We start from the raw sequence: 23,451 nt of genomic DNA, 5'->3' as shown, positions 1-23,451 counted from the left end.
TAGTTGGTTGTACTGAATCAAGATTTATTGTGGATATAACCAGATTTTGTTAAAGGCTGTCTCGGTTCCAATCCTCTTTGACTTGGACCTAAATTCTAGTATTAATCCCACACACAAAAACATTTAAAAAGGAAATGAATAAAGAAGAAATATGTCCCTACAAAAGAGCAGCAGTAGGTTGTCGACCATTTCAGGCCGATGCTAAAGTCAACCAATTAGTTGTCGACCATTATATGTCAAAGCCAAGCCGATCAAACGATCCACGGGCTAAATTCAGTCTGGTTGCGTTTGGTTCATTAATAAAAAATAAAAGGACAAGATGAAGACGTTCATGACTCTAAATTTCTTTTGAGTGCCTTTAATATTACCATGTTACTCCGTATGGTTTACAAACCAGGAGGAGTGAGTGCCTTCAAGACACGGCACAAATTCCGATGCTAATTCAGAATTAGCAACGCTTCTTTTTTTTTCATCATGAAAACGTGTGCACACACACTCCCAACGGGAACAGTTCTTCTTCTTCTGTTTCTCTTCTCTAAAAAAAAAAACAAATGATGTCGTCGTGAAAAAGGAAAGTTTTAAGAAGAAGAAGAAGAAGAACCGGTGCTGGCATCATCACCGCCGAATAAATCCCCAACTACTGTAATTTTCTAGATCAGGTGGATGACATCATCATCCTCCTCTTCGACCATTGTTATCGGCGGCGTTTCCGGTGGTGGTGGTGGCGCCACCACATTTGATCCAGGATACACAATCCCTCCATCTTTCATGAATTCATTTCGTGTTTCTGCTGTAGCTGAACGATTAGCTAGACTTGTTCGTCCTGGTCAGCGTTTTGATTCTCGTCAGTTCTTCAATCTATGTGTCACTTTAGCCAGGTTACTTACTCTTTCTTACATATAACCCCCTCTTTCCCTTTCCCCCTCTCTCTCTAAAACTGTTGTTACTTGTTTGATCTAGATGGAAAAAAAAATTGTTTAGTAGAGAAAAGTTAGGGTTCTTATTAGTGAAGTTGTTGTACTGGATGAGATTGATATGATCTTCAAATCCCATTACCAAATTAACATGGATTCTTATAAAGTTTGCAACTTTATCTTATAAAGAGTAGCTTACCTTGTTTTCTACTGATGATTTTGCCTATGTACTTGTCAAATACTCACATTAGTGTTTTTTTTTTACTTCATTTGTTTGTTTAGCCTTCATGAAATCTCCCCCAATTTCACATTCTTAAAGAATAAATGTAGGTATTATCTTGCAATGATTTTCGTGGGGCATGTAGAAGATGATATGGGTGCTTGTTTTTTCAAGTTATGGGTTTTTTCTTTCTTTCTTTCTTACAATTTGAAGATTGAAAATGCATGTCATTTTGTTGTCTGAAATACTGAGGATATATGAGTATGGGTAGGCAAATTGATGAAGTTTGTCCACTTACCATATTCCTGTTATCATTTCAGTTAAATGACATTATTTATGTCTATTTTCTCCTCCTTCATTTGTTCTTTGATATCTTTTCACTTTCACGTTTACGCGTGCTCCTGGATTTGGGTTCGAGTATGTTTGTCTGATATAAACTGTCACATTTCGGTTTATATGATTCGGTTTATATGATATGCTATTTTCACAAGAACCCTTTATTCTACCCAAGTATAGGTTGTTTTATAAGCATCATACATTTTCTTTATTTGCTTGTAACAAAATTTGCTTTGAAGAATACAGAGGTATTGACTATGCAGTTGCAAACAATGAGGTTCCAGCCAGAGCTCATGATTTACCAGGACTTCTAAAACAGGTTAGTTCTTTCAATTGTCAACTTGTTTACACACATAACACTACTTTTGGTGAAGCTCAGGATCGATACTAGTTAGGTTGCCATTACGTGTTATTAGTTTGATTGATACTAGTTAGATATTGTCATTGAACAGCCACATCCGTTGTTTTAGCACAAAGATTCTCATACCCATATGCTATTTTATTCAAACCTTTGTGTTAATCGATCCGTACTTTAAATAGTTTGAGAATTGTGTGAATTTTGTAATTGATCTCTACATCTATCGATCTGATGGGATTGTCAGTTAACAGAAATTCTCACTCTTACGTTTTTTAATGTATCGTTAAGGTTTATCAACATAAGAATGAAGTCTTACTTCAAGCAGCAATTATGATGCTGATGATTTCCGTGAAGGTAAATCTTGGCCGTGATTACTTTTTTCTTGCAATCTGGTAATCTAGACTAATAATTGTGAATGATATTGAATATTTTGCGCTTTTTTCCAATGGGTGCTTAGATATTGATACCATTAATTTATCAACTTTCATAGAGTGCTTGTAAGAGTGGATGGTTTTTGGTTAACGATGCTGATGAACTTCTTAATCGCGCAAATGAGGTTTGTAAATATTTCTATTGTACGTATTCTCTTATTCCGCTATATTACAGCGCTCTCTATTAACATATTTCTCTAACCATTTAAGTTTTGAATAATTAGTTAGCGATGGGTTTCTGCAGTCCGGGGCCTCCTGCTGATGCTTGTGAACCAAACAATCTTCAAATTATGTCAGAGATTTTGCCCAGGTAAGGGATTCATCTTGATTCTATTCACTTAGATATACAAATATTTTCTCCCTTTCGCCTTTTGGTTTCCTAAGGAGTTACTGGTTCAATTGTTAGTACCATTTTAGTATATTTGATATTGGCAAGATTCTTCTTTTTCACTCTGCAGATTCTATCCCTGGATCAAGATGAATAATGTTTTTGCTTCTGTTGAAGTCGAGGTTAGATTACCTCTTTCGTAATTACTGCTTCAAAGATGGCTTCTTCACTTCAATAACCTCAATTTTTTTTCCTCTTAGCAAGTGCTCCTCGTATCCAATTTTTTCTACACATATCAACCTCCTATTTATATTAGCGCATTTTTATTGTTAAGTGTTATCAGATGTCTGTATTTGGAGCTTATTTGCTTCTTACACTTAAATTTTTGGACTTCCTTGGATTTGAATTTAAACCGTGAGCTTGTCATTAACCTTGTTCTTGTTTTTCTAGCCTGGATTTGGCGCTTATTTGCTTGACTTCCACATCACGAAGAATAAGGTGTCTGCTGCACGAGAAAAAATCGTAAGCATCTCTGTGGTTAATTTTCGTGTATCAAACCCTAGTTCCTTCAGAAAAATATGTTGCCCTACTCCATACCAAGTACGTCAGAGATAAAATAATGAATCCTATGGAATACCTGAAAGTGAAGTTTTATATCTTTTTTTCTTCTTGCAGCGATTATTTGTAGCTCAAACGGATAACATTGAGACATCATCCTGTATTATAACTCCACCAAGAGTGAAGTATTACTCTGTTTTACTCTTCGGAGCTCTGTCGAGAAAACTCCTTGAAAATTTATTTTGATTATCGTTTCTCTTCATTTTGTAGCTTCTTATTGAACGGAAAAGGGATTGAAAGGAGGACCAATGTTTCAATGGTTCGTTCAGTTCCTCATACCGTCTTCATATCGTCATGGTCATGGTTTACTTATCATACTCAATTTTTGTGGTAGGATAACGGGCCACAGTTCCCGACAAATGTGACTACAATGGTTAAATACGGAACAAATCTCCTCCAAGCTGTTGGGCACTTCAGTGGTTTGTTCGAGAATCTGAATATACGTTTCTTTATTTTTCTCATGCTTTAGTATTATACTGCTGGTTCACATGGATGTCATTGTTTTACAGGCAAAACTATTATCGTCATTGCTTTTACAAGTGAGGTATCATCAATCGATATCCCAGCGTTACAGGATTACGTTCGACCAGTTTCCACTGCACTTGATTCAGGTACTCATGAAACGCTAAACCCTAAATTGAGGTCCTTGATAAAAGCCGAAGACATGATAAGTAATATTTATAACCTAGAAAGTTGGAGCCCGCATGTGTAAAGAATCTGTTTTTTGTCGGAAGTTCAAATTATCTATCATGCATATTTTTTTCCTTTTCTCATGTCAGATGCTGAGATTATCGAGGGACCATCTCGTATATCACTTAATTGTCCAATAAGGTAAGCTATTACATCCTTCTCCATAGACCTTGTTGCATAATAACTAAATCCGGTATTCGCGACTAGTTATAGGTTCAGTTCCCTTCATTTATATGTGGTTTATCTAAGCATAACTGTTTTTTTCTTATCGAAACACAGCTTTAGGCGTATAAAAACTCCAGTTAAGGGGCATCTCTGTAAACATCACCAGGTCCAGATCATTTTTTATTTTTTCTGTAAACGCTTCTCTTGTTTCTCTCTCTAATTTATTGACTCGTGGTTTGCATCGTGACAGTGTTTCGATTATGAAAATTACACTAAAATCAACTCTAGAAGACCATCGTGGCGATGCCCTCAGTGTAACCAATCGGTCTGCCACACTGATATACGTATTGATCGAAGCATGGTTCAAGTAAGCTTTTCTAATGTATGCGTTCATCTTTAAGAAATTTTTCTTCTTTCTACAAGCTTGACTAAGCTTACTTCTCCAATTCAGATATTAGCAGAAGTGGGACAGAATGTAACAGATGTGATTATCTCAGAAGATAGATCTTGGAAACCCGTGATAGAAACTAACGATTCTACAGATGAATCAGAAGATATAGCCCTAATGAACAAGGAAGATAATTCAAACCAAGGCGAACCTACAAATTCCTCAGCTCCTTCTACTAATCTTGTGGATCTCACAGCGGAGGGATTCTATGCAAATGATGCAATGGATACTAGTGAAATTGGAGATAGAAAACCTTCTAAAGATACTGCTCATAGTTTGTCGCCTATTAAACTCATTAGTACATCAGAGACCCAAACTGAAGATAATTTCTGGTCAGGAATTTACTTTTCGTGTTCTAATGCTTCGGACGAAGCAGTGGCACTAGGTACAAGATTGGGTTCCATTTCTGAGTCTCCTACCTTCGATTATATGTTGACTCCTGTGCTAACAGATGCTGTTTCTCCCGCACATAATCGAGAACTTGGGGATTTACGCGAGACATGTCAAGCTTCAAACTCTTTAATCCGAAGCCCATTTCAGGTTCAAAATAACTCGTTACAGACATTCTTTAACGATGAAATTGTCCGAAGGCCAGTTATACCAAGGAATGTGACAAGAACTCCAGTGGCCATTCAGGCCCTTGCAGCCCCATCTCAAGCAACAAATTCACAGCAACAGACACGAACCAGTTTGAATTCCTATTTGCCGAATAATTCTACTACTCTACTACTATCTGTAGATGGACCCAATGCTGAAACAGAAAGCCCGCAGCAATACTCGCGTTCGAATATGAACAGCATTCATGCTTCAGAGATGTCTCCTTCTTCAATGCAGTATCAGCAGATGGCGCAGGTTTAATCCAATCCTAGAGAACTCTTTGTTTTTGCCCATTTGACCCATATCTCTTTAATTCGAAAAGCATGTTTCTCATTTCTGTACTTCTGTAATCTGACTCCTCATACCAAATTGCTTAATTTTGCAGAACTGGGATCGTCGATCTCATCTTCCAAGTCAACCTGCTCAACAAATTGTTGGTCTTCCAGCACCAAGCCGAGTTCCAGGTGCGTACAGAAATTCTCCGAGGCCTTCTCCTGGCCACCAAAATCCGTTCCGTCAGCAATCTCCGGACACCAGAGTTTCCCAACTGATGAGCCCACCCACAATGTCTCGACCAGCCCCTCATCTTCCTCCTATGCGTCCCGTTCAAGGCGGATCACCAGCCGGTGTTGGCCCATCACCAGGAAGTAGAAATTCTCAGTTAACGACTACGCAAAATAGTCCAGGAGCAAGAACAATGCCAGTAGTACCAGTCCAGCTCCAACCAACTAGACCCGGATCTTCGTTAATGGCTGGTGATGGTCACAGAGCACTAATTGGGGAGCTAGTCGGACGACCAAATTCTGGAGTAGGAAATCAATCAGTTCAGAGGTTTGATAGTTTAGTTGAGTTACCAACAGAGCAAAACTGGCGACCCACAGGAAGAATGAGAGGGAGCTTATCAGGTCGGGCTTATTCGGAAGCTTTAAGCCAGTTGATAATTCAGCCAACTCAACCATCTCAAAGTATCAGACCACCACAACCACCACCACCACCATCTTCCGCCGCTTCATCTCAACTGCCAGTACTCCCTGCCAACAGTGCCAGTGCTCAGGCGCCAACTTTATCAGATTGCCCAATGATAATTGACGATGATGATTTGTACGAGGCTTTCAACCTGCTGTGAGATGGCTGGTCAATCTTGAAGTAAGGGTACTGGTCTTTCAGATAGAGTTAGGAAGGTAGGTATGTTTAACAACGATATAGACATGGATATCCTTGTAAAAAAAGAAAATCATGTTCTTGAATAGTGTGTGTATGGATTATTAGGTTGAAAACTTCAAGCTGTTTTTCCAGCTAACAGTACATCCACATATTGGCAGTCACTTAAATGCATAATTTTGAATTTCTCTCAAGACTCTTCAGTTCAACCAATTTCTTGTACATAATCACATCTCATTGGATTGGCTCTGAGAAGAAGCAAAGAAAGAGAACTGTTTCTATTCATCTTAAAAGAATATCTGACTCTGAGAAGAAGACTTCCACAGATTAACGATTTTGTTAGAGAGAAAGATGTGAAAAGATTCATATGAGTTCTGTGAGAGGGATGAGAGAGTTTAGGAGAAAAAGAGAACTTTCTTAAGAGCAACAAGATGAAGATGTCAATCAAAACCCCATACAATTTTATCGGATTCAAGGTAGTGTAACAATAATTGATAATCTTGTTTGGTAAAACAAACTGAAATAACCACCAAAAAACCCTAGACACCCTTGACCAAATCCATCATGCCAGGTTCTCCTACAATTACAGATTCACCATTTCTTCAGCTCCATACCATCTGGAGGGCTAGTCTCAACCTTCTTTGAACCTACTTCTTTCCAGTTTGTTGACAGAGCTGTCCCATTCGACTCCACCTGTAAAACATTACGAACATACGAACATAACATGAACCCCGAAAACAGACTTACAGAAATCAAAAAGTTTAACGGAGAAAATAGGGTGATGCTGGCGTATTGATTTGAAACAGTTTAAGCCGAATATTATGGAACATATTCGCCCATTTGATACAACACCTCTAAACAGGGAAGAGTACATTAGGACCCTTATATTCGGTTTATTAGCTGCGTAATGACACCTCACTTGAAAGGTGTTGGAGCACGGGTTATAGGTGAGGAACTCGAAGTTAGCAAGAACCAAGCATTTTGAGATACAGGTTCATGGAGCCCTTTACCAGGAATAAGACCCTATGCCCAGCTTAGCGTCTGGGCAGCAAAATCAGGAACGATATTGGTGACTTTGAGGCTTGAGTCTGTTGGCGGTGGAAATATCATTAGGACAAAACCTCAAGCCCCTTAGGGTTAGGGGCAGTAAAGGCAACTGTTAAGGCTCGAGTTACAGGCCGTGGAGCCTTCACCAGGAACAAATCCTGTGCTCTTTGGGTGGTGAAATCAGGGAAAATATCGGTAACTGCTTAGACTCGGGTCTGCGTAGTAGCCATACTACGCCAAGGGAAACATCGAGAGGTAAAATGAATAAATTCATTGGAGAAGGTTTATAGGCTAATTACTCAGTCTACTAGATCTAATCACGAAAGGGGTCAATTGAAACTTACGAAAGATTTCATCATGGCCCGTTTAGTATCTTCATCAGCATCGCGGTATATTTCAGAGAAAAACTTGTTCAAAGCTGCATCACCTTCTGGTTTCTCTTCTTTCTCCTGAAAAACGAAATCATAATGGTAAATATTTTTAGTTTATCAGTACTATTATTCTAGCTTTAACGGGAGGAACTTGTGACAACAGTATTGAAGCTAGAAGCATACATCTTTTTTCACTTCAGCTACTAGCTTATCCCAATCTTTTGGTTTTCGACTCGAAGACGGGTATTCAGGTTTTTGAGATTGTTCGACTGCATTGTTGAACTTAATAAAAAGTTAGAAGCTACATAAATAGACAATTCATCTTTATGGGTAGATAAAAACAATTGTGCGAAAATCATAACAGACAAAAAAAAGACTTGGAATCTGAATCATTTCAGATGCGCAGGTAGTTTGATGGCTGATGATCAAATCAGAACCAAACAATTGACATTATCATTTCATGGTTCGGTGGAAAAAGTTCTAACACAATAAACGAAACATACCTGATGGGACATTGAGTCTCTGTTGAACTGTATTTCCCCTGGTGAACTCCAACGAGGTCCAGTTAATTGCTTCAGCTTTGGCGAGACGGATTTCAATCTTGGTTGACATTACTTCATATCTGCTACTCTCAGTCTTTATCTGATCTCGACCAGCAAAACCATGAGCAGAAAAAGAATAAATGAAGTTGCAACCAGAATATGTAACAAATGAAGTTACAATCAGAATATGCAGTCCTGAAGAACCGGATGGTTTAAATGAAAGAAGAAGAAAAGAAGTAATATACTATTATTTTAAAAAAATCTCAAGAACCACATAATAGTTAACAGATATACAAATTTCCGCTACAAATAGTACCTTTGCAAACAAGCGTGGTTGGAAATGATACAACTCTTGGCCAGGGATATCAATGGTAACACTTAGCTGCAAAGCAAAAAAAAATAAGGTAAAATTTATTTGTTTCTGCATTAAAAAATTTTAATCACTAATTTTTGACATCGTTATTAAGTCAAAGGTTAGTTATAACATAATATTCATTCTTAGAGAACTTACTATCTGTTCACCAAACTCAACAGACACATTTTTAGGCGGTATTCCCTTCGCAAAGATGGTCACAACCACTTCATCCGGCTTTTGGTAGTACTCATGCCTGCATTATCGCAAGATAAAACAAACTGTCATGCTGCCGTTTTTTTAGGCAACTACCGGTGAAAACAAAAGAGTTTTTACAAGAAATATGACTTATGAAAAGTCGACAGAAACTTATATTATACTGGTTAAGTATGTTATAGACTTAAAAGCAATTTCAAACACTGAAATCATCTTCTGGAGTACTAAAGCTCCCTGTTGTGCTCTACAAATAAAACAAATGAGAATAGTACAATTGAAAATCCCAGTTACCTGTATTTTGTTTTCGGCGGAGCCGCTACTGCCGGCTCACTGCTTGGCTCACTGCTTGGCTCAGAGATCTTCTCAGTAACTGTTGCTACATTTGACGAACTGGAAGTCACTGAAGCAGACACAGTGTGCTGTGGGGCGATGTGCGATAGATGACCAGTTTCCTCTGAATTGGAATAACAAATCAAGATATTTGAAGTATATAATAGGTGTCCAATGAAAACAAGTGATTCTCTCGAGAATACATTAATCAACATCTGAAGTAAATCAACACTAGTCGTTTGAATGTTTTCACTTATTATCTAATATATAGAATTTGATATGCTTTATACATGGACTAATTATCTGATATCACAGAATAACTGATAATATGTGGTGGGTGTTGATGAGCGGTGGACTTAATGGCAAAATGTACTAAAACAGGTAATCATATAATAAAACAGTAGTAATTACGATACAAGAATGCACATACATACCTGCAATTCTCTGATTACATTCTTTGATCAAATTGGTGAATCTTGAATCAGCGGGTAACAAGGCAGCACCTGCTTCAAGTGCTGTTTTGGCTGTCTGATACTCCTCTAGCTTTATGCATGCAGTTCTGTTATGTAGGGACAAGATAGATAGAAAGAAAGCTAATTATATTGGACAGTTTGAAGCCGAAAACACATTAGGGGAAGCTACGAAGGTGGTGAAACTAATTAGGGCATAACTACAACACATGAAGAGGTAAAAATTAGCACTGAATTGTGGCTCGTAATGTATAGCATAGCATAGCATAGAGATGAAACAAGTATAATAGGAGGAGTCAAACCCTTTGCGTAAGTATGCTTTAGCGATGGAAGGATTCAACTGAATTGCTCTGTTTGAGTCAGCAACCGCCTCTGATCACAAAAAAAAACCCTAATTAGGATACTAAGTTACTAACCCTTCTTAATCAATCTTTAGTTAAGATACTAAAATAGGAGGAGTAAGTAACAACTTTTTATTCAAACCTAAAATAATACTCCTCGGTAAGTAAAGAAACCCTAATTTGTTTCAGAAATTGAAGTCAGAATTTTGTACTCCTATGAAGAGAGAGAGAGAGAGAGAGATACCGGTGAAATTGTGGAGCTTAATGTTGGCTTGAGCACGATCGGCGAAGAGATGTGGTTTATTGATGGGATCGAGGGAAATAGCCTGAGTATAAAGATCGATTGCTACCTCAAAATTATCATCAACGAATGCTTCTTTTGCTCTCTTCTCAAGATCATCACCCGATGCCATCTCCTCCTCTTCTATACTCACTCTATACAGAGAAAGAAAGAAAGAAAGAAAGAAAGAGATGAGTCAAACAAAGTCTTTCACCTTTATTCCTAACTAGGTATTTCCTGCGCCCACAGTGTCTCGTCAGTCAATCCCGTCCGACTTATGCTCACGATTTGTCGGGTAGGTTCAAGCCTTCGCTAGGAACATCCGGTAGTTGTATCAATCAGCCCAAAACATTACGTTTTGTAAAATAGTAGTATATACAACTTTATTTATTGCCTATTATTTGTATGAGATTATTAGTGTAATGATGATGTGTCAATGTGATGTAAGTGTAACGACTCTTTCTGGGAGTCTATATAAAAAAAAATTGTAAATTAAACCAGGAGAAAAAAAATTCATCTCACTTTAAATTTTCTTTCAGTAAATTGAGTTTCTTTCAACTTTGTACGTCTCCACTGGAGATCTCAAAAAGTACTCTACAGAGTAGCCTTTTATATATAAATTGTCATTACAAATGAAATGATAGAAGACTATCATTTTATATCCAGGAATACATGCATGTGATTTATGAAAATAATATCTTAATTAACTCAATCCCCCCAAAAAAAACTGGTTTAGTTATAGTTTAAAATATATTTATATAATGACAATATTGAGAGAAAATAAATTGTCTGAGGTTTGGTGCTCACAAAAAAATACACTTTTAAACTTATTTATGTACCCTAGACTCAATTTTTTTATGAACTACATTTGAAAGAAAGAGATAAAATGTCATCAAAATTTACACAAGGAACAATAACTAGAAAACAAAAATTAATAATCATGATCTTATATAGTAAACAGTCCAAAATAAAAGAACTTTGACTCCCAATGTTTCAACAATCTCTGGCTTTCTTTATAGCTCATCATAGTATTCTCATTTTTTTTAAAACACTGGTTCTATTGAGTCTTCTCTTTGTTCTCCTTGACCCACATAAGTACCCGAATCAAGTGAAACTAGACTTTCCATATAAAGTGTCGTACAAAAATCTGATATACCTTTCACTTTTATGAGGTTCTTCACAATTTCTTGTTTTTTATCATACACAGCTAAATTATTACTAGTAGTCTCAAATAGAATATCATCACCATTTTTATGACAAACTAGTGGCTTTCTGACTGCAAACCATGCGTGTGGAGGAGTGATTGACAATTTACTCCAAGACTTACTTACTCCGTATTCCTTCATCACCCATAGATCAACACCGCGGCTCAAATAACGACAAATAAAAAGATCACCTCCTAAAACACCCAAAGGTGTAAGCCCTCTCCCATCAAAACAATCTGGTAGTGAAATTTCATAAAATCTCTCTTGTCCAAATTTGAAGGTAACAATAACTGTTGAATTTTTTGACAACCAACGAAGAGCTCCATTAACAAAGATTCCACGTACATAAAAAGAACAATTAGGAATGGATTGAATAGTATTAATTCTCCATGAATTCGATTTTAATGTATAGACATGGACTTGACCAGAATTTTCTGATGAACTAGAACAAGTATTTTCCAAAATTCTTACCAACTTATAATCTTTTGCTTGATCATCATAACCAAACCCGTATTCCGCCCAATGCAGTAAGGTATCCCTTGGTGCTAATGGTATTCTCTTGTATTCCTTAGTGAATGGGTTCCAAAGACGAACTAAAATTGGAGACAATTTTAAACAAATCAAACCATTACAGGATCCAATAATATCAATACTAAAACAAACATCCCTAATTGGGTAATCAAGCTTAATAGGCGTAACCGGTTCATCTAATAATGAGAAAAATTTAGCATAATGATTTGGAGATGGAGAGTAAAGATGTGAAGCTCTAAATATGAGACGAAATTCGTTTGTTTGACTAGAAAGGTTAAGATGATTACAAGTAAAATAAGAATCTCTAAAGAACCTATTCCATGACTTGCATACGCATCTAAATCTTAAGATGGTTTTTTTTGGTACCCTTGAAAAAATATCAATAATAACATCTTCTGGGAGTTTGTTCATCGTGCCCCTCCTTGTTTTCTTCTTTCTTTTTCAATAGTTTCCCCTAATAGTAATAGGTAGTAGTTTCCTAATCTGAACCAAACAGGTAAGTATTAGGGTTTAGACTAATACCCTAAACCGGTAAACCCTCAATAAAAGTGGATCCAAGGAGTTGGTTGGGTGGAAATATCCAACTCTTAAACCCTTGGAGAATCTATTTTCCCATCGAATTTCTTCTTCATTTTCTCACAAGATCTTCATCCTTCCTTCCTCCCATAGAAAAATAAAATGGGTAAACTCAAGATTCAAAAAAACCTATTCCAACTTCTCAAATTCCAAATACCCATTACTACATTTTCAAAATCAACTTCCTTCCTTCTTCACAATTTCTCTGTTGAAATCTCACAAACCCAAGATTCATCTCCTCCCCAACAACCACCGCCACCGCCACCGGAGCAATCCACAACAACAACAACTAACGGAGATGAAAGTTCGTCCAATGTGATTCAACTATTAGACATAATTAAAAGGAAAGATGATAACTGGGATGAAGAAGAACTTCGACCACTTCTCTCTTCCATTACTCCTCCTCGTCTTCTTCAAATCATTCGTCGTCTTCAAAATAGCACTAAAGCTCTCAACTTTTTTAAATGGGTACAAACAAATTCACTATCTACTGATATTTCTCCTTCATTTGCTTATCAAGCAATTTTTGAGGTTGCTAGTAGAGAACCCAATTCTCAAATTAAGTTATTAGATCTATACAAAACTTCCAAAACTCAAACTGTTTCGCTCACTAGTGATTCTGCTTTTATTCTTATTCGTTGTTTTAGCAAATCCCATATGGTTGATGAATCAATCCAAGTGTTTAATGAAATGGATTCTTCGTCGAAAACAACTCATATTTATAATACCCTTCTCGATGTTTTGCTCAAATCGGGTCGTTTAGATGATGCACAAAAGTTGCTCGACGAAATGCTTCAATCAGAAGTGAATTCGAGTTTTCGTCCTAATAGAGTAACTGGGTCTATTGTTTTCTCTTCGATTTTTTTGAGAAGACCTGGAAGGAATTGGAGAGATGAAGAAGTAGTTGATTTGGTTTTGAAATTGGGTGAAAGTGAAGTCTTTCCTGATTCAATGAAACTTACCCAATTGATCACTATGTTTTGTCGAAGTGCTAAAACTGATCAAGCTTGGAAGGTTCTCCATGGTTTAGTGAAGATGGATTGTCCAGTTGAAGCTCCTACTTTTAATGCACTCTTGACTGGGTTGGGTAGAGACAGAGATTTCAAGAAGATGAACTTGATTTTAGCTGAAATGAAGGAAATGGGTATCCAACCTAGTATTGTAACTTTTGCTATTCTTATAAATTATCTATGCAAATCGTGTAAAATCGATGAAGCATTAGGGTTGTTCGAGAAGATTACTAACAAAGAAGATAATGAAGGTGTGTTTGTTATACCTGATGTGATTACTTTCAATACACTCGTCGATGGACTTTGCAAAGTGGGGAGGCAAGAAGAAGCTCTAGATTTGACGGAACGGATGAGATCTCAATACGGGTGTTCACCGAACACTGTCACTTACAATTGCTTGATGGATGGATTCTGCAGGGCAGGTGAGATTGACATATCACATAATTTGTTTAATCAGATGAATGAAGCCGGAATTTCTCCTAATGTGATCACGCTAAACACCTTAGTTGATGGAATGTGTAAACATGGAAGAATTAGTAGTGCTCTTGAATTTTTTAATGAAATGCAGAATAAGGGGTTGAAAGGGAATACTCGTACTTATACTGCTTTGATTAGTGCCTTCTGCAATGTGAACAATATTGGGAAGGCGATGGATCTTTTCGATGAGATGGTTCATGCTGGTTGTGCTCCGGATTCCATTCTATATTACTCTTTGGTTAATGGGTTGAGTCGAGCCGGGCGAATGAATGATGCAATGTCTATTGTATCAAAAATGAAAAGTGAAGGTTTTCATCTCGATCGTTTGTCTTATAATGTTTTAATTGGTGGGTTTGTTAGTAAAAATAGGTTAGATAAAGCTTATGAGATGCTGAAAGAGATGGTTGGTGAAGGGATAAAACCCGACGAGGTCACATATAACACACTTATCGCCAAGTTGAGTGAATGTGGGGACTTATCCACTGCTCATGAGGTGATGAAGAAGATGATTAGCGAAGGTCTTATGCCCACAGTTGTGACTTATGGTGCATTAATACATGGGTATTGCTTAGCTAATAATCTTGATGAAGCCATAAAAATTTTCAGAGAAATGGGGTCGAGTTTGAAATCAAATATTCAACCCAACACAGTAATATACAATAGTCTGATTGATTCACTTGTTAAGGCGAAAAACTTAGAAGAAGCAGTTTCATTAATGGATGAAATGCAAGATAAAGGAGTAATCCCAAATGTTATCACATATAATGCCATATTCCGAGGCTTATCTGAGAGAAACTGGTTAGATAAAGCATTTCGATTGATGGATAAAATGACTGAACAAGCCATTAATCCTAATTATGTAACAATGGAAATCCTTACTGATTGGCTTCCTGCCGTTGGTCAAACCGAAAAACTGAAAGATTTTGTGCAGGGAGAGGCAGTTTCGGTCCCAAGCATGTAAAACTAGTTCGATATCAAAGATTCAGAGGTATTACTTTTTCAACTTTTATGTAACTTATAACTCTCAATCTCCATTGAGTTTTTTTTTTGAGAATCACTGTTACCATATTAGAACAATAACACAGTTTGGAGACACCAACTTTGTGCATCTAAAGATTGATCATTCATTATATATCATCTTCGATCTTGGGTTATATGAGATTTCTGGTCTTGTGAAAGTTCTGTTTCAGTATCTACAAATAAGCACCATGTCTTATCAATGTAGTAAACCTTTATAATTTAGCAGTGATCCAATACTTACGAATAGTCTCCGAAATTGTATTCAGGATGAAAAAAGCATGCTAATATAAGATCATAGTTTTATTAATCACCTCAAAATAGTCATTTTCGATGTTATTTGGATGGATAAACTGATACAACATAGGAAGTAGGAAACGAATCAAAACGTACATACTTGAGATAGTATTTCGAGATCCCTAGTGAAAGAATAGATTTATTTAGGGTTAGCTTTAACTAGATTACAGGTCGAAGAACAACAAATTTCATGAAGTATCAAAATGTACATACAGAATGCAGAAATCTTCCTTGTTCACAGTAATCAAAATGTTCTATTGTGACAAGTATTGAAAATCTTATATCTGTACATGGGCTAAACTTAACAGACTGATGATTTCATCTAGGTTGGATGTTCAGACATGCCACTGGACCTCTCACATGAGAGGGCAGACCGCAGGGTGAGCCCATGGGCGACACTCTGGAGCACCTTCGTGTGAGAGGGTTGTATGTACAAATGGGTTGGATGTACAAGTTTCCGGGGGTTGAGCCCATGGGCGGCACACTCCATAGCCCCTTCCTATGAGAGCATTGTATGTATAGAGAGGGTTATACATATATATAGGTCCAATCCGAGTGCAGACATATTTTTCTATATATCTATATATATGCTGTACTAAATGGAAATTATTAGGGTATGGATATGCTGCAACTACATCAATGGGTCATGTTAGGTCACATGGGTATATGAAGGAGCTTTAAAGGATCCAGATGAGCTTAATCAAGTCATCAAATTTGAGAAATTACCAACTTGCAAGAATTGTGAAAGTCAACTAAAAACAATTTTTACTATTACTAACACCCCAAGCATTGATTGATCAGGATTATCAACTAATCTTGAGAGATTAGAGATAGGGAAAAGGAATGAAGAATAAACCCACAGTCTCTCCTTCACTCATAAGTTCAACAATCAACAATGGAGGAACTTTCTAAAAGTAGGACATTTATTTGTTCCTTCCTTTTCTCCACTTAGAAATTTTGATTCCAAACAACAAAGATTTGAATTTTGTCTTAGTTTTTTTGCACCTTTCTTTTTTATTCTTCACTATATAAGTATTTATTCTCTTAAGAGTAGTTTACTCTAACCTATACATCTACGGTTTTAATAGTATTTTAAAAACAACAGTTTATTCTCAAGAATGTACGATGTCGATATGGGTTAGAATAAAATTTTATGCGCTTACTTTGCAAATTGAAATCCGCATGTAGGTGCGGAAACTGGACTGAGTTATGGTATCTATAAGTACTGTAGACGACGAATCAAGCGTTTTAGGGTTTTAAATTTTGTGAACATCAAAGTTTTCGAGTAGAGATTTGGACAAGGCGAATTTCTAAATTATATTTACTGGACGAGTAATACTAGAAAATAAGAAAAGCTAGGTATATTTTGAACAGAAATCTTATGTGGCTTGCTCTGATTTGCTATTTAGTGGATTAGAATCATCCAAAACACGAACCACTACAATCCACATAATATTTCTGCCTAGCATATCTTGTTTTTGTGTCGTAGCATTTTTCGGGTGAACATAATTGGTTAGAGCATCTCCAATGCAAAACTCAAAAGAAACTCTAAAAATCTTATGTGTCGAGATTCAAATGTCAATATCTAATTTTTCTCATTTCTATTTGTTAAGATTGAGGTCCTCTATTCGAAGGACTTCTCACGTGCAAAAATCTAAAACTCCAAAAATTGTTTATGTGACATTTTTTTCATTAAAATATATGAAAATGTTGAGTTGGCATTTATAGATATCTCAAGAGGACACTCTGGAGTGTCCTCTTGAGATATCTCCATTCCACTCTCGCCACGTCATTTTGGAGATTTGAATTGAGTTTTGCAATGGAGATGAATTTTAAGATAAAAACTCTAAAAGTCCTACGTGGCACTTCGAGTTTCTAAAATTGAGATTTGCATTAGAGATGCTTTTATTTATACATCTCACATGGTTGGTGAAGATAGTGATACGTGGCTAATTAGGAGCTCCAATTTTGGCTGCAACAAATTGATTTCATTAGATTAGTTTAATTATCTCATAATCAACTTTGTCTTGCTTTTAGCTATCAATAGAAACAAAAGCAAATCAAATATCATCACTCTCTCACATCTTATACCATTTTAACTTTTTTTTTGATGAAAGATTATACCATTTTAACCTAAAAATCTAGTTTCTTAACTTTTCCACTTCCACCATTTTCAAACTAATTAAAACTTTAACTAAAAAGAGAACAAGTTCACAATTAATTTCTAGTGTTTGATAGTGAAAGGTGAGCATGTAAATCTTGTGTTTGAATCGTGACGAATCGACTCGGAATAGGAATCGGTGATGCTCAACCTCGAGACAGGGGAATCTACAGCTGTCAAGATATATAGAAAGTTAAAAAAGAAGAATAATAAAAAAAAAAATTGAAAGAAAAGGTGGTAAATACAAAATTAGTATCATTTTAATAAAATATCAAAAAAATTAAAAAAAGCGTTGACATTTTCACTCACATTCACATACAATTTTCCATAAAATAGTCCACCAATATTCTATTACTATGAACCTTGAAACATGGAATCAATTTCTCTCTAGAAAAGGTCTCCAATGATGGTGGTGGTGGTGATGGGTGGTGGTGGTGGTTTTAAAAAACAAGTACTATCAATTTGTAGTGTTGGTGGTGGAGAGATTCTCTCTCTCTACAATCAATATCTAAAATCTCTCTCTAGCAAGATAAAAATTGTAAAAAAAAAAAAAAAAATTCAAAAATAAAGAAAATTAAAATGTTTACAAAAAACAAAATAAAATTCTCCGACAAGGAAAATCAGCTTCCACCAGCGGCAGTGGTGGCGTTGTTAGTAAACCAAGGAGATGGAAAATTGGTCGGAAAGTGATCTGTAAAACTATCATCAAACACCGGATCTGGGGTTGTAGATGAGTGAATATTGTCGGATTTGGGTGGTCCGGTGGTGGTGGTGGTGGGACTGGCGGTGGCGCCGGTTAGTTCATCTAAACCCATGAAGAAATCGTCATCATCAGCCATTAACATATCAGAAGGGATAAGAATCTGATCGTCTTCTTCATCATCATCAATTAATTCTTCATCTTCTTCACGAATTTCTTGTTTAATTTCATCATCCATTGATGATGTTAATGGTGTAGTAGGAGAGAGATCTACTGCTGAATTTGGAGAAGATGAACAAGGAAGTTTATTACTATTAGTTGTAATTTCTTCATCCCCACCATTAATGGTGCCCTTTTGTGAGGTTGAAAATTTGTGACGAGTACTTCCGGCGAGTGAGTTCCGATGAGTTGGAACTGGATGATTATGTTCAGCTGTATATGTAATTATAAACATTGATGGATCTGATCGACTTCTTTCAACTTGTTTTCTTGCTAAACAACCTTTTGAACTACTGCATCTGTAATATCCCCTGTTTTTCAGAGAGAGAGAAAGTCAATTTTAGAGAGAGAAAGTAACAAATTGATGAAGAAAATGATGATGAGCAATGAGTCTAGGGAGAGAGAAAACCCACCTTGGATATGGAGAGCCTTTAATGGGTTTCTGTCCATATTTCCGCCATGCCCACATATCTGAAGAAACACCTTCAGCTGGTACTTGACAAACAACCCTCTTTTGCTGGTTCTTCCTAAACCCGAATACAAAAATTAACAGAAATTTAAGACTTGGGCATCTCTTAATTTTGATTAATAAGGAGATTTCGAACTTGGGTATCTTTTAATTTCTCTTAATTTTATTAAAAATCTTACCTTCTTTTAGGTCGAGGTGTTTGAGATTGTGAAGTACTAGAAATTAAAGAACTAGTAAGAGGACGATGAGATTGAACTTGTTTGATCTGTTTTTGCTGATTCATTTGTTGTTGTAGTTGTTGATTTTGCTGTATTTGTAATCCACCATTATTAAGAAGAGGAGAAACCCTAGCTGATGTTGTTGATATATTCACTGGAGAAGAAATGGGTTGTTGTTGTTGAGAGATGGGGAAAAAGGGTTTATAAAGCTTTTCAAGTTCTTCTACAACATTTTTTGATGATTCAAATAGATCTGGTAGAGAAAGAAACTGATCTTCATTTCGAAAATTACCACCATCTAAAGAGGCAAAAGTGAAAGGATCTTCAATAGAAGAATTCGCTCCGGTGGTGCTAGTGGTGGTGTTGGTGGTGGTTGTTGAGTTGCAACACCCTCTCACCACCGCTTGTAGATCCCAATCTTCCTCCATTACTAAATCCAGGATGCCTTGAATTTTGTGCAAACCCTAGAACAATTACTTCCTCTCTGTTTTTTCTTCCTCTGTTATTGCTGGTCCTGTTTTTAGAGAGAGAAACAGAAAGAGAGATGAAGACAAAGGATGGCGCTGACTTTGCAAAGGGTAAGTAAGAAGGGAGAGAAAGTTAGAGAGAGAGAGATGAGGAAGCCCAAGCTTGGTTTTATTTTATATATATATATAGAGAAAGATAAGAGAGAGAGAAGAAGAATTTGACAGAAGTGGTATTTTATTTTCAAAACCACCTATCTTTGTCTTTTCTCTAGGAATGAAACCGTTTTTGCTTTTCCATTGACTTTAACAAATGTCAAAAGCGGTTTTCAAAATAGAGAAAAAGTCAGAAGTTCAAAGTCTGTAATTTTCGGACTGACTGTTAGATGATGTCCACCACTCACAATACAAAACCTGTATCAACTTCAGTTTTGTGTATTCTAAGGGTCTGTTTGGCTACCACGAATTTTATAAAAGAAAATGGATACCCATTACTAATACAAAGTTATGGTGCCCAACTTTTTCAACACAAATCCATTATCCATTTGTAAATGGTATAAATTTCATATTATAAGATAGAGTTGATCTTTCAGCAACCAAAAAAAAAAGATAGAGTTGATTTGATAGAACGATCTTTCAAAAGGAAACGTTGGCCACAAAGGTTTAGAACAATTTTTATTTCTAAAATTTTATTGAATAAAATTTTATGTTGATCTGATGATATATTTGTTTAATACAACATGTATGTTTGTTAGAGATTTACAGATTACGTGTAGCTATGAACTATGTGTATGCAAGTATAAATGAGATATTGAGTTGAATTAATCAAGCATGAATAACTCTATAGTTTGAACAGTACAAAGGTGACAGGTCTTCTAGCTGGCACACTGACGCAAAAAATGTTGATGACTGACATAATGAATGATGAAAGAATCCACGCGAACATTGTGATCAGTACGTAGTACTCAAACATACATTTTCGCCAAATTACATACCTCTCTCTCCATGTCGTCTAAGATAAATGGGGTTAAATAATTATTTACAAAACCCTTAAAATCCTTCGTTGACACTTTGTCTAGTATTATCTTTACCTGATTTACCCGGTGAAGCATCCTTTTCTTTCTACATACACACTAGCTTCCGTCTAGTTAAACTAGATGAAGTTCTAGCGAAGAGGTTCTTCTCCCTGACATAGATAGTTGGAGAGGAAGAAGGATAGAGAAAGAGACAGAAAAAGAGGAAACATAATAGATAAAGAAAAGATGGTGGTCGGTGGTAGTGGTGGTCAGAAGTCAGAAGAAACAGAAGAAGCAATATCTAACTTTTCACCACAAATATCTTTCTACTTCGAGTTTTATTTATTCTTGCAGAACATCATCCCTTTGCGTCGCGTATTATTAGAACGAGTCATATAATCCCGCATAATACAATTATTAATTTTTTTTTTTTTATAAAATTCTTTATAAAAATCTTATGTAATTGCTAAGAATATCAAACGTCCTCAATATATTTCTCTTTTCTTTCACATATCAATGTTCTAACATCTCAACGTTTTGCATATGTTGTTCACAAGCATAGGGAACCAGTGAAAGTAACTCTTAACTTCTTAAGAAGTGAATGAAGGAAATATTTTCCCAAACAAAATTACCACAAAGTGCATGTAGTTAGTCGAATCGGTAGTGAGTCGACTCAGAAGACCCAAGAGTCGAGGAAGATAGTAGTTAGTAGCTGCTGCGCGTGCAGGCAGCGGTTGTGCCCAGCAGGAGGAGCAGAGACGTGCAGAGACGTTGTGTATTGGTGCCTGCCAGTGTTTTTTTCTTTTACATGCAATACGTGCGCGTGTGTTTGAATTTCTTCTCACATTATTTTTCTGTAGAGAGAGAAAGTGGGGGCGACCGAGATAGAGAAATATAGAGAGAGAAGACCTACCCCTACTACTACTACTACTACTTATTTGGACTAAACCGTGTCAGTCACAGTGACAATTGGCTGGATGACCATCCTACCACCACCCATGTGACTTGGTCCAATTAGGGGGTGGGAAATCGGACCAAACAAACAGTCGTGAACATACATCCTCTTAGTCAACAGACCAAACTCTATGATGAATTGATGACTGCTCGGATTGTCCGACTAAGCAGACGAACAATTCTGAGTTTTCTCTCCGTCTGTACCCATTTTTCTACGCGGTCGTGCCGGACAACAATCGGTCGAGCATCGCATTGGGTAAAAGGATATCTAAGGGTCGTTGAACCTATATACTGAATCCTTAGAAATTTAAGGGTTCTAATATAAGGGTCGCTAACCTTTCGAACAAGGGACGGGGGGTAGAACGGACGAGTCCTATATGGACAGATATCTATCTGGACGGTCGAACGGGACATCACTAAAGTGGATGAGCACAGACAGACCTCTCTCGGTAACTCCTCTAGTCTGTGTCTGTCTGCTAAGAAGATATCGGTCGGATGGGCCTCACCCAACTCAATCACCTTGCGCTCATGGTCACTTGCGAACGCAACGTCTGCGGACATACTTGGGTTGTCGCCCCTAATTCCGAACCCTACGTCCAACAACTACATATTCGTCACAATGACCCAGTAGACTCCATATCAGAATTAGTCCATTATGAGCCACCCGTTTAGTTCTATACTCCACCCGTTTCGTAAAATGATTAGTTAGATATATCAATGTGAAATTAAATATTAAAAAGACGGTTTAAAATATATTTGTTGCTTGTACTTCATCGGAATATAGGAGTATATACGGAGTATATTAGAATTGAAGCTATATACTTAAATTCATCAAATTAAAAATGAAAAAGATGGAACTAATTAATTAATAAGAATACTATTTTTGCTCATTAATGTGACGGAAATTATACTATAACTTATTAACTTATTGTTGTCTTATCTTCTTGGGTAAATAATATATTACAATAATAACCAAGTAAATCAGTATGACTTGTTCGATTTTAGATTTCAAACAAAACCATCAGGACTAATTTTTTTTACATCGATGTACTACTATTAAAGAGATTTTGTATAAATAATATTGTGGAAGAGGAGACTTATAGGTCTTCATGTACTTGTACACGCACACTAGTCAGACTTACAAACTATCTTTTAGTTACCTAGGTTAGCATAGATTTTATGTGAACTTTCTTGGATTCATAAATTTTACAAGCGAATCAACCTTTAAAATTAAAAACGGTGAAAATGAAACAACATACACCCAGTAGAGAAACACATTATTTTATCGCAACCTGTTGCAACCTTAATTAAACTTGCTTTTATTATGCCGACATGAGATTAAAAAAATCGATATTATAAAACGAAATGTAATCAACAAACCCAAGATGGGAACGTAACCATCCCCAAATGTTAATTGACTTTTATGTTGATTTTTTGGCTTTTGTAACATCCCTTTGGCATCAAAATCAAAATGTGAGAAATGGAGGGAGGGCTTTATAATTTTATAGTTTGACTTGTGAACTTGACATCAAGGTAGAAAAAAATCTACCTAAAACCACCACTAGACTTGATTTTTTAAGTGGAATCATCATTTAGGCAAGCTTGGTTTATCACATGATAGTATAATGGCCATTGGATTCTTGTATCTTCCTTTCCTATAAATTTGCTATGCAATAACGGCATTCAAATTAGTGCTTATTATATGATCATGTGCTTATATATTTTTCTTTTATCATCACTATTGTCTTTAACTTTACAAACCTTACAAGTTTGGTATCTAATCTCAATGATTTAAGAAAAAACTATGATTATGATTATGGTGATAATATACATCACCCCACCCACTCTCCAAACGATCCCGTAAATTGATCATTTAGAATTACATGACAAATTTTTTTTTTTTCATGTTGACATTTTCGGTT

At 36.3% G+C, this 23,451-nt stretch overlaps 5 protein-coding genes across 10 annotated transcripts; 2 read left to right on the top strand and 3 right to left on the bottom strand.

Moving 5' to 3' along the window:
• Positions 1 to 327: 327 nt before the first annotated feature.
• Positions 328 to 6,460, top strand: LOC147535442 (RING/U-box superfamily protein). Of its 4 annotated transcripts, none has more exons than XM_086648072.1 (16): positions 328 to 878; positions 1,734 to 1,789; positions 2,117 to 2,182; positions 2,319 to 2,384; positions 2,484 to 2,569; positions 2,718 to 2,769; positions 3,038 to 3,109; positions 3,263 to 3,330; positions 3,416 to 3,464; positions 3,540 to 3,624; positions 3,715 to 3,816; positions 3,985 to 4,036; positions 4,175 to 4,226; positions 4,311 to 4,427; positions 4,512 to 5,360; positions 5,491 to 6,460. In XM_086648072.1, the coding sequence occupies exons 3-16, from the start codon at positions 2,159 to 2,161 to the stop codon at positions 6,229 to 6,231; spliced, it is 2,415 nt and encodes an 804-aa protein (XP_086504198.1). In that variant the 5' UTR covers positions 328 to 878; positions 1,734 to 1,789; positions 2,117 to 2,158; the 3' UTR covers positions 6,232 to 6,460. The 4 variants fall into 4 exon arrangements, with proteins under 4 accessions (XP_086504198.1, XP_086504197.1, XP_086504200.1 ...); XM_086648071.1 differs by having other exon boundaries at positions 389 to 878; positions 1,717 to 1,789; XM_086648074.1 differs by having other exon boundaries at positions 391 to 878; positions 1,717 to 1,789; positions 2,504 to 2,569.
• Positions 6,461 to 6,660: 200 nt separating this feature from the next.
• LOC147535441 (protein SGT1 homolog A-like) lies at positions 6,661 to 10,582 on the bottom strand. Of its 2 annotated transcripts, XM_086648077.1 has the most exons (11): positions 10,497 to 10,582; positions 10,180 to 10,437; positions 9,897 to 9,966; positions 9,559 to 9,683; positions 9,086 to 9,248; positions 8,738 to 8,834; positions 8,543 to 8,608; positions 8,188 to 8,326; positions 7,868 to 7,953; positions 7,658 to 7,762; positions 6,661 to 6,959 (listed from the first exon to the last, which is right to left on the bottom strand). In XM_086648077.1, the coding sequence occupies exons 2-11, from the start codon at positions 10,346 to 10,348 to the stop codon at positions 6,858 to 6,860; spliced, it is 1,122 nt and encodes a 373-aa protein (XP_086504203.1). In that variant the 5' UTR covers positions 10,349 to 10,437; positions 10,497 to 10,582; the 3' UTR covers positions 6,661 to 6,857. The 2 variants fall into 2 exon arrangements, with proteins under 2 accessions (XP_086504203.1, XP_086504204.1); XM_086648078.1 differs by lacking the exon at positions 10,497 to 10,582 and having other exon boundaries at positions 7,741 to 7,762; positions 10,180 to 10,462.
• A 547-nt stretch (positions 10,583 to 11,129) lies between these two features.
• LOC147535440 (F-box/kelch-repeat protein At3g06240-like) lies at positions 11,130 to 12,382 on the bottom strand. Its single transcript, XM_086648079.1, has one exon. The coding sequence runs from the start codon at positions 12,360 to 12,362 to the stop codon at positions 11,259 to 11,261; it is 1,104 nt and encodes a 367-aa protein (XP_086504205.1). The 5' UTR covers positions 12,363 to 12,382; the 3' UTR covers positions 11,130 to 11,258.
• Positions 12,383 to 12,418: 36 nt separating this feature from the next.
• On the top strand, positions 12,419 to 16,499 carry LOC147535439 (uncharacterized). 2 transcript variants are annotated; one of them, XM_086648076.1, is made up of 2 exons: positions 12,419 to 15,002; positions 16,130 to 16,499. In XM_086648076.1, the coding sequence occupies exon 1, from the start codon at positions 12,630 to 12,632 to the stop codon at positions 14,973 to 14,975; it is 2,346 nt and encodes a 781-aa protein (XP_086504202.1). In that variant the 5' UTR covers positions 12,419 to 12,629; the 3' UTR covers positions 14,976 to 15,002; positions 16,130 to 16,499. The 2 variants fall into 2 exon arrangements, with proteins under 2 accessions (XP_086504202.1, XP_086504201.1); XM_086648075.1 differs by having other exon boundaries at positions 12,437 to 15,002; positions 15,942 to 16,499.
• A 1,228-nt stretch (positions 16,500 to 17,727) lies between these two features.
• LOC147535438 (WRKY transcription factor 22-like) lies at positions 17,728 to 19,746 on the bottom strand. Its single transcript, XM_086650858.1, has 3 exons — positions 19,057 to 19,746; positions 18,822 to 18,935; positions 17,728 to 18,719 (listed from the first exon to the last, which is right to left on the bottom strand). Exons 1-3 carry the CDS (start codon positions 19,521 to 19,523, stop codon positions 18,110 to 18,112), a joined length of 1,191 nt encoding a protein of 396 aa, XP_086506984.1. The 5' UTR covers positions 19,524 to 19,746; the 3' UTR covers positions 17,728 to 18,109.
• Between the last annotated feature and the right edge of the window lie 3,705 nt (positions 19,747 to 23,451).

The sequence above is a fragment of the Eschscholzia californica genome, unplaced genomic scaffold (genome assembly GCF_041429995.1).
Source record: "Eschscholzia californica isolate CP2 unplaced genomic scaffold, dmEscCali1.0.p SCAF_6, whole genome shotgun sequence".
In the NCBI taxonomy this organism is placed as follows: domain Eukaryota; kingdom Viridiplantae; phylum Streptophyta; class Magnoliopsida; order Ranunculales; family Papaveraceae; genus Eschscholzia; species Eschscholzia californica.
This window is presented reverse-complemented; position numbering and strand designations above follow the sequence as displayed.